This window comes from Sorex fumeus, unplaced genomic scaffold, assembly GCF_029834395.1.
Source record: "Sorex fumeus unplaced genomic scaffold, SorFum_2.1 ptg000010l, whole genome shotgun sequence".
NCBI classification, from domain to species: domain Eukaryota; kingdom Metazoa; phylum Chordata; class Mammalia; order Eulipotyphla; family Soricidae; genus Sorex; species Sorex fumeus.
In genome coordinates, this window is record NW_026606067.1 from 29,830,809 (window position 1) to 29,845,546 (window position 14,738).

Below are 14,738 nucleotides of genomic sequence, written 5' to 3' on the forward strand. Positions count from 1 at the left end.
GTCATTAGTCTCCAAATTACAAGGAGGAACCCTGAACAAGAATGATGACACAAATATAGGGACCTATAGGGAACAGAAAAAGTAGCATGGAAGAGGTGGATCTTAGAAATACAGTCTTAGAAAAAGACGAAGAAGCTCAAATCAATTACTTAACCTCACCATTTGAGAAATTAGAAAAAACCACAGACAATGAATTCTAAAGGAAGTAGAAAGTAGAAGAGAGAAAAAATAAACAAATTAAAAATATAAATTGGTGATATTGGAGGCAATGAAATAATACACAGGGTCACTGAAACCAGAAGTTGGCTTTATAAAAAAATTAACTGTGAAATCGTTGGCTAACTAATGAGGACAAAAAAAATAAATTTTATCAGAGAAAAGATAAATTACAATACATAGCTCAGAAATACATAAAATCATAAGAGACGACAAAGAGCAACTTTATGCCACTAAATTGGAGAACCAAAAGTACTAACACTGGTTCATATGTCATCAAGAATATATCAAGGGCTGGAGCGATAGCACCGTGGGTAGGGTGTTTGCCTTGCACACGGCCAACAGCTGGTTCGATTCCCAGCATTCCATTTGGTACCCCAAGCACTGCCAGAAGTAATTCCTGACTGCATGAGTCAGAAAAAAAAAAGGGATCTTACATTAAGATCGAATAGATTCATCCAGGGATACAAGTGTTGTTCAATATAGACAAATAAAATATCACTTAAATACCTGATCAAGATAAAATTATATGATTATATCAACTGATGCAGAGAAAACTTTTGAAAATATCCAGTCATAACAAAAAGTCTTCACAAAATAGAAAAAAGGAAAATACCTCAATATAATAGTGACTGGGACCCCAGAGATAGAACATCCAGGAAGGAATCTGTCTTGCATGTGGCAAGAGTTTGTTTAGTCCCAGTTCCACATCTACAATAATGACACCTGAGTACAAAACCAGGAGAAAGCACTGAACATAGTCTGGTGTGACCCCAAAACAAACAAGATAGCAGTGTCCCTATAACAAACTGCAGGCAATGTCATATTAGTGGAGACTAAATGACTTTGCAATAAAACACAGAGAATTAATTTCTATTTTCTCCACTATTCAATATAATTTTAGAAATACTTGCCACAGCAATGAGGCAAGAAAAAGAAAATTTAAATTTTCTGAGACTAAATGAAGCTGCAGTTATTTGAAAATAACTTGAATATATAAGTAAAACTCAAAAACTCTAAAAAAAAACTCTGAGAAATAAATCAATACAGAAAACTATCAGACAACTAAATCAAGATGCAAAATTGGTTCTATTTCTATTTGCAAACAAAGAAATAGCAGAGAAGAAAATTTAAAAGACAATTTTATTTAAAAAGGTATTCAAAATCATCAGATAATTACAAATTAACAAAACATCAAAGTCATGTATGTTATTTTGATAGAAATAGATGTGAACATCAAAACTAGAAAAAAATTCATGGCTGTGGTATCAGAGAATGTACGTTGTCAAAATGACCATCCTATCTAAAAATTTACACAGAATCACTGAAATTGACAGTAAAATATCTATAGCTTTTAATGCAGAGAGAGAAGGAGATTAGAAAAGGAAGTGCATGGCATAGAGACAGGCTGGAGGATGGGCTGTGAGAGAAACTGGAGGAGACATTGATGGTGGGAAATGTACACTGGGAGGGATGGGTACTGGAACATTGTATGTCTAAAATCGTGTATCTCATTGTGATTCAACTAAAAAAATCCTAAGCTTTTCTTAATGAACTTAAAATGGATGCTATAAAATTTTATCTGGAATCAGAAAGTCCTTAAATAGCCAAACCTATTCCCCAAAAAACAAAGGATTGGAAATACTGCATTACATGATAGTGAATCTTACTATAATCCTAAAATCAAAGGAATAGTACTTGAATGACAAAAGGTTTTCTGACCAATGTAATAGAATAGAGATTTATGGACTCTTTAATAAATGATGTTGGGAAAACTTGATAGTCACTTATAAGACATCTGCATCTGTATTTCATACTAGACAAAGAATTTAAATTCAGGATGGCTAAAGAACTTAAATTTAAACCAGAATCCATAAAACACAATAAGTAAAACATAGACAGATTTCTCCAGGATTTGGGTCATAGTGGTGTCTTTAATGATTTGAATCCATCGGCAAAGACCACAACCAAGACACAAAAACATTCACTGAAAACAATGTATGTTTCTGTTATTCCTTGCAAAACTTAATAATAGGTAAGTTATGAAATCAATGCAGATGTCCAACAAAAGACTTATGGATTATGAAGATGTGATATATATGTATAAATGTATATGTATTCCACACAGTGGAATACATGCAAGGAACAATGAAATCATCCAATTTTCTACAATTTGCTATGATTTGTTGCAACCTGAAAGGAGATTTCATGTTGAGTGAAGTAAAATAGGACATAAAAAGGTCAAACAGAGAGCAATCTCACTAACCTCCATAAATAGAATAGCTGGACAAGGAAATGCAGTGTAGTAAAGGGGGATGATCTAGGCACCCATGACCCCAGATTACAGGGAGGACAGAACAGTGAGAAAAAAAAAGAAATTGAAAGGGAATGAAAAAGATTAGCTCTGCACTGCAGCACTGTAGCACTGTCCTCCCGTTGTTCATCTATTTGTTCGATCGGGCCCAGTAACGTCTCCATTGTGAGAATTGTTGTTACTGTGTTTGGCATATCGAGTGTGTCATGGGTAGCTTGCCAGGAAAAAGATTAGAAAGAGAATTAAGAAGGGAACAGGGGCAGGTTCCTCAAGCACACTGTTAGTATGGGGCACTGGCATTGCTATATATTCCAAATCACAGACTCAACAAAACTGAAAAAATGGATTCAAACTACAACAATGCACCTGACCAGGAGGCAGGCTTGGTCTGAATAGAGGAGAAGGAAACTTGGGGACACTGGTGGAGGGAACTTGGTAGTTATGATTGATTAGTGCTAGAATACCGCATGTCTAAAACTCAACTATCAATAATGTAAATTATGGTTCTTTAAATGCTTTTAAAAGACAGCAAAACAAAGCCAAATAAATGGGATCATATCAAACTAAAACATTTTTGAATGGCAAAAGAAATATAAGTTAATTTTAAATCAGTCCAGATAACAGCTGCTGAAACTTTGTTCTTAGCCACACCCTTCCTGGTAGACAGACATCAAGGCTGACAACTCTAAGACCTTTTAGAAATGGAGGCAGCAGTTTCCTCCACCTTTCAGCTAGGTCCAACCTGACCCTAGTCTTCTGTGCAAAGAGGCTACATGACAGTTCTTCCAAATGTTGTAGTACTCATAGCACAGTTCTAGCATACCATACCAGATTGGTAGGACACATGGAAGCCCTCCAAGCTAAATGAGTGAAAATGGTACTGAAGGGCTCATCTAGCATGTACCAGCTCAGTAAATCTGTAGACAATGACTTTAGTGATACCATTGTGAGGATGTTTAATAATCTTAAATAAACAAATGCACGGGCAGTCAGCAATGCCAGCAAAGTGAAAGAAAGCATGAAGGCTGAAATGAGAAAACAGCAAGTGAAAATGGAGAACATGATAAGTGATAGAAAAGTACTTAGAAACTCAAAGAGCAGATTAACAGCAACTGAACAAAAAAAAAATCATGGTTCCAATATGAGATGGAAGACACCATATAAATACAACAGAAGGTAAAAAATAATTTGAAACAGAAAAAGCTTTCAGCATATCAAGTACTAAGGGATTACTTAAGAAGGAACAATATAAGAATCATCAGAGTTCTCAAGAAGCAGGAAGCCTAATTTGAAGAAGAAACAATAGTAAAAGAAATCAAAGGAGGAATTTCCTACTTGAGGATTACAGGCACCTACATTCAAGAGGGCTGAAGGGTCCCAGAGAAAACAGATTCAGCTAGGAAAACTCCTAGAAACATTGGGCTCAGAATGTGAAAAAAATGAAAAAGAAAGAAGGCAGAATAATAATAACAGCAATTTCAAAACATGAAGACGTATAAGATTCACAGCAGATCTATCAAATGTGGCTCTCCAAGCCCAAAGAGAATGAAGGACAATGTATAAAAATATAGCAAAATAAACATCTTACCAAGAATATACTAAGGAATGATATAGAGCTTCATGGGCAGGAAAAAACTTAGGAATTCGCAAACTTGAAATTTTGTGCAATTTTGTAGGTAGTGCTAAACCATGGAACAAACTTCCCAGCATATAGAACTGAATACGGCTATACAGTACTTATGGTCATCCTCTATTCTATTTTTAAAAAGGTAATTTTACTCCTACCTTTGCTAAGGAAATTTATACATTTTCAATAATGAATTAACATCTCATTTATATTGAACATTCTATGTCAAAGAAGGTTTTGTATCCATAGAGATATTTTATTGCAATCTTTTACTTATTAATGCAGATACTTCAGCACTTTCTCTGATATAATATTTTCTAGTATAAAACCAGTATTTCCTTTCTTAGGATAAAACACTATATTTTCATGGGCTCACTCAAATTTTTTTCTCTTCTTTTTAAGTATTAATTCATCCCCTCTTACTAAAATATCAAAATCATTTTACTTAAAGTAAATTTTTATAAAATGATTTTAATATTTTTACACCCATGGCAGAGCCTGGCAAGCTCCCTGTGGCATATTTGATGTACCAAAAACAGTACCAAGTCTCACAATAGAGACATTACTGGTGCCCACTTGAGCAAATCAATGAATAATGGGAGTACAGTGATATTATTTTTAATATTTAAAAAATATTTTTACAGAATCTGGATAAATAATAGATCATTGAGGGTGATTGCCTTGCACATGACTGACCCAAGTTTGATCCCGAGCACTCAGTATAGTTACTGCACCCGCTTGAAGTGATTCTTGAGCACATAATCAAAAATAACCCCTGAGCACTCCCAGGTGTAGCCCATAACAAACACACACACGCGCACATACACACACACACACCCCCCAAAATACTTGACTAAAATGTCACTATGCCTCTATCTCTAACTATATGCTACCCAGTATAGTGGAAGCTATTTCCTAAAATGTGTAAACACATACCTGTTTCTACCATTAATAGAAAGTACAATCATTAACAAAAATAAAATTACTCACAGTTTATTTTATAAAATTTTATTACACATGGTATAATCTGCATGTTTATTTATCTCTGTAACGATTTTATCAAAGTGTATCATTTTAGAATTATATACATCAGCATAACAGGGAGTTATTGATAGAATAAATTGACATTTCTGAAACTAAATTCAGTTTTAATCAATCTAAAAGTGAGGTAGAAATTTACATTACTAAGGATTTTCAGGTGTTTATGTGCACTCTGACATTTACAAGTATCTGACTGGAATTTAAATTTAAATTCTCAGGCTATAGAGCTAGCTCTCTTATTTTATATTACTAGCATTTGACAGTTTCTGACCTAAATTTAGTGCTCCCATATATTTTGTTACTAAAACAATGATTTCCATTTATTCAAATTTAAATTGAAATGCATATTTATCTATAAAGATTTATCCTAGTATAGCATTTTTATTATCTGCAAGTCTATTTGTTTTAGCAATAAAAACAGTGAAATTAAACAGTTCTTTGGATTGTCGCATTAGGAAGCACCTGAACTTTTATGTAATCCTTTGTTGTGAAAATATGTAACTAAAAGGAGGGCCAAAAACATTATATGTTTTCTACTAAAAAAAAAAACCCTTCATAAATGATAGATTCTCAATGTAATTTCATATTCATAGGTCATGAGGTATACATGGGGTTAAAGTCAAGAAAATTTAGGGAAAGGGAGACATATAAATATTACATATTAGTACAACTAATATTTAAATTTCTGATCAAACTGACCTACAAATGAACACAAACATTTCCTTTAGCTAAGTAATCCTCCAAGCTATTAATTCTCAAAGATCAAGGAATATGACTTATGCATCACTTTTTCCCTAGAATTCAGCCCAGTACTTATATGAATTGTCATTTATCAGATCCCTACTACAACTTCATGCAAAATTCATAATAAAGAAAAACTAGCTTAGCAGGCAATAGCGGATGCCAGGGCCACTCTCTGGTTACGCTTAATCTAGTGATGCAGACCTGATAGATCAGCATGTACGATTCTCCAAAGGCCCCCAGGAATATCCCAGAAGTGCTATGAAACCACCATGTTTAATGCTTTTGATCAAAGACAAGGTTAAACGGTAAGAGGAATCAAACTCAAGACATCATATTTGTTCAACACATTTTTTTCCACATCATCATATCCCAACAGTCATTCTGATTTTAGTAATGCAAAGTTCTCTGCATATACTCAAAAGGAAAAAAGTAAATCATCATTCAACGTGTCAAAAAGTATCTGATTAAAATCTTACAATTATGTGTTTGTTAGGAGATGGTCTTGAGTAACTGAAATTAAGATCCCAGATTAACACATTCTAGGGTTGGGTTTAGAAGAGAGCTTTTTTATTTAACTTGTTAGGGGTATACCTGGTTACGCTCAGGGATTACTCCTGCCTCTGTGCTCAAGGATGACTCCTGACCATACTAGGGATACGTATTGAGTGCCAGTGATCAAACCCAGGTTGGTCATGTGCAATGCAAGCTCCCTACCTGCTGTGCTATCGGTTGGCCCTCTGGAAAAGGGTTGCCTTGAACACAGCTACAAGAAGGAATATTAGCTTGGCATAAAATTTTATAAATAGCTATCATTTTATGGTCCAAGAAAAATCTAGTGTAGTTTCCTGAATTTTATAAAACTGGGTATGTGTTTTATATTTAAGTTATTCCTTTGTAACTCATGTTTTTGAAAAAAGTGATAATGAATCTTTGTTTTAGCTTGTAAAGAAAAATTTCCAAGATAATAATTTTTAATGAATAAAATTAAGAGCTGTACATATGATTCTGTGATAGAACACCTATTTTGCACTTGTGAGGCCCTTGGTTAAATTGCAGGAAGAGAAATTTTATAAAATGATTTACCTAATTCAATTAATAAGTTTAAATAGTGAAACTGGAAAACTAATTTTTAGGTACCTAGTAAACTGATCAAAAAAAAACCTCACAACATAAGGAATCAATATGGTATTGAAGCCTTCTGGTTATTATCAACCATCTTCTTCTGTGTTCTACTTGATGATGCATTCTGAGTGCTCTGAAAAACATCCAAAGCAACTGCATTGTCAGCACATGTACTTATGCTGTGGTCTGGGAACCATTCTCTGTCTCCTGAAAAGAAGTAACAATAAAAGTGATATGTAAATTTTAAAAACGATAAATATGTGTCATTAAATTTATTTCTCACTGAATAATATGTGTAAAATAAATTCTGATTAATTATAAAACGGTCCTCCATTGTTCATCAATTTGCTCGAGAGGACCCAGTAACATCTCCATTGTGAGACTTGTTGTTACTGTGTTTGGCATATAGAATTCATCACGGGTAGCTTGCCACGCTTTGCTGTGCAGGTGAGATACTCTCGGTAGTTTGCCAGGCTCTCCGAGAGGGGTGGAGGAATCAAATCCAGGTCGGCTGCGTGCAAGGCAAACGCCCTACCTGCTGTGCTATCGCTCCAGCCCAGTACGAAATTATTTTATACAATATGACACTATTTTATAATTATATACAAATTATTGTATTATATAGCTTGGGCTAGAGCGATAGCACAGCGGGTAGGGCGTTCGCCTTACAAGCGGCCAACCTGGCCGACCCGAGTTCGATTCCTCTGCCCCTCTCGGAGAGCCCGGCAAGCTACCGAGAGTATTCGATATGCCAGACACAGTAACAACAAAGTCTCCAATGGAGACGTTACTGGGCCCGCTCGAGCAAATCGACGATCAACGGGAGGGCCTTAACTGAACTACTAGGATATCACACATAAACTTGGATAGAATCAATTGTTTTCTAAAACATACAACAGAAAGTATGAAACTTTCTATATAAAAAAATACATTTGAATACATACATATAGAAGCAAGAATTGAGCTATCATAATATATATACCCAGTAATCCAACTTTTATCTGTCCACAAATATAAAAACATTTCCTTGAGAAAACAAACAAATCATTATGAACAGCAGTATTTAGTATCATACCTAAGATATAGAATCAGCATAATCATCTAATGACATATAAATGAACTATGACAGTGTGGTATGTATACACAATTGGATATTGTGCTGCTACAAGAACAATTAAATCACACAATTTGCTGAAACCTGGATGGAATTGAGAGATATCATGTTAAGTTAAGTAAGAAAAAACAGCAGTGGACAAACAGGACGATTTCTTATATACCTGTGATCACAATCACGGTCCTCCCGTTGTTCATCGATTTGTTCGAGCGGGCCCAGTAACGTCTCCATCCTGAGACTTGTTGTTACTGTGTTTGGCATATTGAATACGTCCCGGGTAGCTTGCCAGGCTCTGCCGTGCGGGAGAGATACTCTCGGTAGCTTGCCGGGCTCTCATATAGAATAAATAGAGGAGGGGTTTAAAGTGCTAAAGGACAGATACCTACATCACCCTTGAGCAGAGAGTGTATGAAAGAGGGACAGGGAAGGAAAGATATTGAAAAAAGAGTAAGAGTAGGTACATGGGAAGTAATGGAGGGGGCAGGTACCAAGGCAGGCCTTGGCTGCATCCATGGTGTAGAGGAAAGGCACATTCATTTAACCAATATATAGCTCTCTCTATCTATATATCATAGAATCAACAACACTGAAAGCATGATATTCAATCTACAACACCAAACCTAAAAATACAGCTATCAAGGAGGAAGATGGGGGGGGGGGGGGCGTGTAGGAAGCTGGGACACTGGTGGAAGAAAGCTGATACTAGTGTGCTAGTGGTGGGCTTGATAATGGAACATTGTATGCCTAGAACCAAACTATGTATAACTTTGTAAATCATGATGCCTAATGTGAGGAACAGGTCTAGATAGCTTTTTCAGATCGCCTTACAGGAGCCCGCATTGCAAAATAACTGGTTGTTTTGCCCCTGAGCAAGGAATTCGGATACAAGTACTAGAAGGGTGGGGGTCAGACCAGATAACCGGATGTCTCTCACAAGACCCATGTTGCAAGACCCAGGACTGCCCTAAAAAGCAGGACATTCCTAAGCACTGACGCAAATGCTGATCTTTAAACTATAGGCTAAGAAGTGATGTACCCTTAATTGGATTGGTTAGGAAAGGATCTGTTATTACAAATCTATTGGTTATGAAATGTGCGGGCTCTGCTGTAACGGTCGGTGAAGGCCTATATAAGATCTCCTTTGAAGAAGTTCGGGGTCTTTACCCAACCTGCCAGACCTGTGTGTCTGTGTAGGCGGTGGGACCCTGGCTAGTCAGTCTTACAATAAACCCTGCTTGCTGTTTGCAGTCTCTGGAGTCTCTTTGTCGTCAAAGGGAGATTTCGATCCGCGCACTAACACTAATAATAACATAAATTAGGAAATTATAGATATATCCTCCCAAAATCACAGATTCTGAAATTTTGAGATATTTAACATACTATTAAGGGTGGTATATTACAAGTATCATACTGTATAATATCTTTAGGGGCAGTCATGTACCTACTCTTACTCTTTCATTAATATCTTTCCTTCCCTGTTCCTCTTTCATATACTCTCTGCTCAAGGGTGATGTAGGTATCTGTCCTTCAGCACTTTAAACCCCTACGGCTCTCCCACTCGCCGGCCCAGGCCATGGGGCACAAGGAGGAGGAAACGAGGGCCAAGTTGTTTGATTGATCAGATGCTGCTTATTCCATTCTCCCCACACACCTGCCCCAGTCTCTCTGAGCCTCCCATTCTAGTCTCACACTGCTCCTTATTCCCGTCTCCTTCTGTCTCTCTTGCTCATCTCCCCATGCTCCATCTTGCAGCCTGGGCTCTCTCTCTCTCCATGAGCCTGCTCCTGTATTTTTCTTCTATATCCTTCTATCTCTGTTCCTCTCCACGCTCCATCTCGCACCCCAACTCTCTCTCATCCCTCCAGCTCTCTCCCTCTCTCCAGCTCTCTACCTCTCCAACTCCTCCTGGCTCTGGGCTGACACTGTACCCAATCAGGTAGCAAAATCAACATAAGAAAGCCCATCCTGACTGCCAGGCTCAAGGGCAGAAATACCACCTAGGGGTATTCCAAAGCCCTTCCTCACTACCCAGGGGCAAAACATCTTTTAAGGTGTTTTTCTCCTTTGCTTAGTCCAATAACTCAATCAACATCTTAATATTATTTTTTTTGTTATGGACACAGTACATTGAAGCTTGTAGGGCAGCTCTCTTGGGAACATCTTGCCACAGACTCAGACTACAGCGCTCAGGCCAGATTAATCTTTCCGAACCCTAGTAGGGTCCAAATCTAGTTATTACTTTTTGGATCATGGCAGCATTTGTTCATGATCAAGCTCTTAACTTATAATTAAGCATTATGGCACTTTGGCCAGGACCATCTTGATGCAAGGGTAGCACATAGCTTACGACTTGCCCTTGTTCCATCCAGTCCCCCATCAGGACTCTGCTTTTGGGGGTGATAGGAGTAAGGGGACCTGAAGCTTAAATTGAGAGAACAGATGCTCAGGAGGAAAATATCACTGAGAGTCATGTTACAAAAGCATAGCATATACTGTCTTCTTGTGTCCATACAAAAAGGACACTGCTCTGAATTAACTTTGCAAAGGTCTTAAGGAGCAGAGAAAAACAATATTTACAAGTCAACAGAACACAAAGAAAGAAGTTACAAATAAAAATGGAGGAATGGGAGCACTGTAATGGGAGCAACCCAATAAACCTAAACTATCTGAGGCTATGCAGGGAGGACAAAATGATGTTATCCTATATCATATAATACTTAGCAATTAATTTGATAATTTATTAAGATGAAGTCATAATTTCAAAATAATCTCTCTAGTCCATATTAGTGATTTTATTATATTATGATGGTAGATATATTGGGCTGGAGCGATAGCACAGCGGGTAGGGCATTTGCCTTGCACGCAGCCAACATGGCTGACCCAAGTTCGATTCCTCCACCCCTCTCAGAGAGCCCTGCAAGCTACTGAGAGTAGCTCGCCCATATGGCAAAGCCTGTCAAACTACCCATGATGCATTCGATATGCCAAACACAGTAACAAGTCTCACAATGTTCCTGGGACCACTCGAGCAAATCGATGAACAACAGGAGGACAGTGACAGTGACAGTAAATATATCATTACATTTTATAAATATATGCCAACTCACGTACGATTAATAATTTCAACAGGAGAAAAAAATGACTCTATTGTTGAGTAGAATTCTCAATACTTACTTCCTAAAAATGCAAGCAAACTGTTCATAAAAATTGTTATAGAAAATTCTCTGCTTGATATTGAGATCATCTTATTTCATGTCTGAATTTACCTGCAGTTGTAATCCTAGTACTAGAATAGCTGCATTCCAAGCTATGAGAAGGAAATAAGTTGAGTCTTTCATTTTTGTCAAAGTTAAGGAATATTTCAGCTTCTTGATCTTGATGTTGTTCAGTCACAGACTTACTTCTGGGATATATTTTATGTAACAACTAGGAAACAAAATATTCAACAAAATTAAGTTTATTTCATCAGCACGATGAAACAAATGATTTCGTTGTAACCTACTATTTTCTTGGCATGAATTATTCTGCGCTTGGTAGTTTAGATTCTAACAGTAGAGACAGAAAAGTATTACTGCATTTATCCATAGTAAATTCTGACAGTGTATAAAAAATAACAGAAATTACATAAAAGTTGTCAGAAATCCAAAACACAGACATAAATTGATGAAACAAATAAAAATTTCTTTCTCCTCTCCTTAGTTTTATTCCTTTTTTTATTACCTGCATGTATATTTCTGGGGGAAAAAATTCTCTCATATGCTCTGCTTTTGCCTATGTATACAATGATTTCAAAGATGAAATTAAAATGTCAATCTGATCTGTCCAAAATTGTAAACAAATTCAAGTTAAAATAGTCACTGAGAAGCAGAGAAGATGAAAGGAGGGGAAGGGCAGGGAGGGTAGAAGAAGGAACGTGGGGGCAAGAAGAGGAGGGAGAGGGGAGGGGAGGGAGGAAATTTAGGCACAAATGTGCTAAATAATAGCTGAATATATGTTGCCAGAAATTGCTAGATCTAGGATTTGAATATAGATCTTGCTTATTGACATGTAGGCTAGTGTCACAACGCTACTTTAAAATATTCTTTCATCATAAGGATAAATACATATAGGATTAAAATATCTAAACTTTAGTAAGAAACAGATTAGTGATTCAGAAGTGATCATTTCTGATACACTGCAATTATTAAAGGCCCTCCCGTTGATCATCGATTTGCTCGAGCGGGCCCAGTAACATCTCCATTGGAGACTTTGTTGTTACTGTGTTTGGCATATCGAATACTCTCGGTAGCTTGCCAGGGTCTCCGAGAGGGGCGGAGGATTCGAACTTGGGTCGGCCAATTATTAGTGTCTATTTGCATTAATAGCTCCCAGTGCATTGAATTACAGCACAAATGCAGTTTGTTTCAAGGGAATAAATCATAATGATAGGTTAATGTAACTATTAAAACTCATGGATAATATAAATTATGAAATACAAGCAATTTTTTTTATAAAGTAAAGCATCTTCTTTACAGGCAAATTCAAATCTACTCATGGCACTTTCCCTGGCCTCCTAAGACAATGATCACAACATGTTGAATCTTTTTAGCTTGAACAGAGCTCAGATTTTTATTGGACAAGTGCAAATTGGTAAGAGTTATCTGAACTGTGTTTGGCAGATACAATGTTCAACATGGGTCTGTTTGTTTATTTGTTCGCTGGCAAGTTTGTCTTTTTTTTTTTTAGGCTTTTGCTGGACATACAAAGACAAATGTTGGCAGTTTCAAAACCAAAAGCAAGAGTTTCTGACTCTGAGCCAACCTCATTCCAGTTTCCCACTTTATGAAGAAATTAAGTGTAAAATTAAGTGTAAATTAAGTTTAACAATTAAGTGCAAAATAAACTGTGACACACTCAAAATAGAGGTTAAATAACAACTCCCAAAAATCAACTCTTCTGCCCACTTTAATTTTTTTTTTTTTACAGAAACAGATTCTAAGTAGTTTTGGCTCAGTGAATAACTTCCACAAGGACACAAGGAGAATGGGAGCAGTTGTCTAGACACCACAGATGATAAAGAGGTTATTCAACCACTACTTATAAATTATTGTGTCTTATGACATACAATTAATCACTCATTTTTGTAATAGTAGTCTGAGGGATAAAAGTGATCAATAAAACAGGCCAGAGAGAGAGAGAGAGAGAGAGAGAGAGTGAGTAAAGGGGAGTGCTCCACCTAGCTAATTCCACACTCAACGGTCCCCTGAGCATCACAAGTGCAGTCCTCAATCCCCAAGCACTGCGGTATATAGCATCAACAAAGATGTTTCTGGAAGTTCTTGGCACACAGAGATTGAAGTTCTAGCACAGAACCGCTAGTCAAGGGGGCTAAGAATTCTTGGAAGTTTCTCCAAAGTCTCCTAGACATTTCTTGAAAGAGCCCCTGAACCCAATGATTAATAAAATGTTAAAATTTTTACTTAATCCTGGTTATAAAATGAGACTTTTTAATAACTTTACTATATAGAATTTAAACCCACAGTTTTATTATGGGTTGGAGTGATAACATAGCTAGTAGGGCGTTTGCCTTGTGCCCGGCTGACCCAGGTACGATTCCTCCATTCTCTTGGAGTTTCCGGTAAGCTACCGAGAATATCCCACTCTCACGGCAAAGCCTGGAAAGCTCCCCGTGGTGTATTCGATATGCCAAAAACAGTAATAAGAAGTCTCACAATGAAGACATTACTGGTGCCTGCTTGAGCAAATCGAGAACGGTGCTACAGTTTTATTATTTGGCAATTATGCAATAGTTTGTCAATAATGGAATAATGAGTTGTTTTAACAATATTTTTCTAGGAAAAAACAAAACACCTCTATTTGTTTATTAGTCATATTTCTCAAAGTCCTAAGGTTTACCTTGCATAGTTTATACAACATTACGTCAGAGAAAGTGATGCTATGTATCTACATTTATATCATGTTAGCCAATGAGATGCTTTACAGTAAAAAATACATTTAATATATAAAATTATTCATAATTACTAATTTATAAAATAATAGTATTTTTATTGTCTGGAACCTGAGATGAGTCTTAATGTATTATTTGTCTGGAAAAAATTTACTATCATATAATTTTCCATATTAGAATTTGTTCTCTAAGTCACTAACATTATTTATCTGAGTTATTTTAAACCATCTTGTTTAATGTTAGCACATTGTAACCTCTTTGGGAAGTCGCATTTAAGAATTTATTGTGTCAATATACATTTCTAGTGATGTTTCTTGTTAAATTTTAACAAAATAAACATAATAGACTTACCAGTGGTGACTCTGTAGTTTTAGACTCTTCAATGTTTGGCCTCTCATATATATTACTAATTTTCAAGGATTCCTTGGTATCTTCAGGTAATTTCTCCCTTATGGAAGGTTTTGTTAAAGTTGTATCTTGCAATAAATCCTTTCTCTCATGTAATATGTGGGAATCCTCAGAACTCTGGTTTTCTTTAATATGTATACATTTATCTTCAATATTTCTTTCAAACAATTCATTTTCCTCTATTTTTACAATGGTAGGAGAAAAA

The 14,738-nt window shown here is 36.3% G+C and overlaps 1 protein-coding gene across 1 annotated transcript in view; it reads right to left on the reverse strand.

The window, feature by feature from the left end:
* Positions 1-7,119: 7,119 nt before the first annotated feature.
* The window catches only part of ZBBX (zinc finger B-box domain containing), a 142,621-nt gene continuing 135,002 nt past the window's right edge, over positions 7,120-14,738 (reverse strand). The window contains 3 exon segments of the mRNA XM_056110561.1: positions 7,120-7,271; positions 11,445-11,604; positions 14,477-14,737. Coding sequence (XP_055966536.1) covers positions 7,120-7,271; positions 11,445-11,604; positions 14,477-14,737 — 573 coding nt within the window.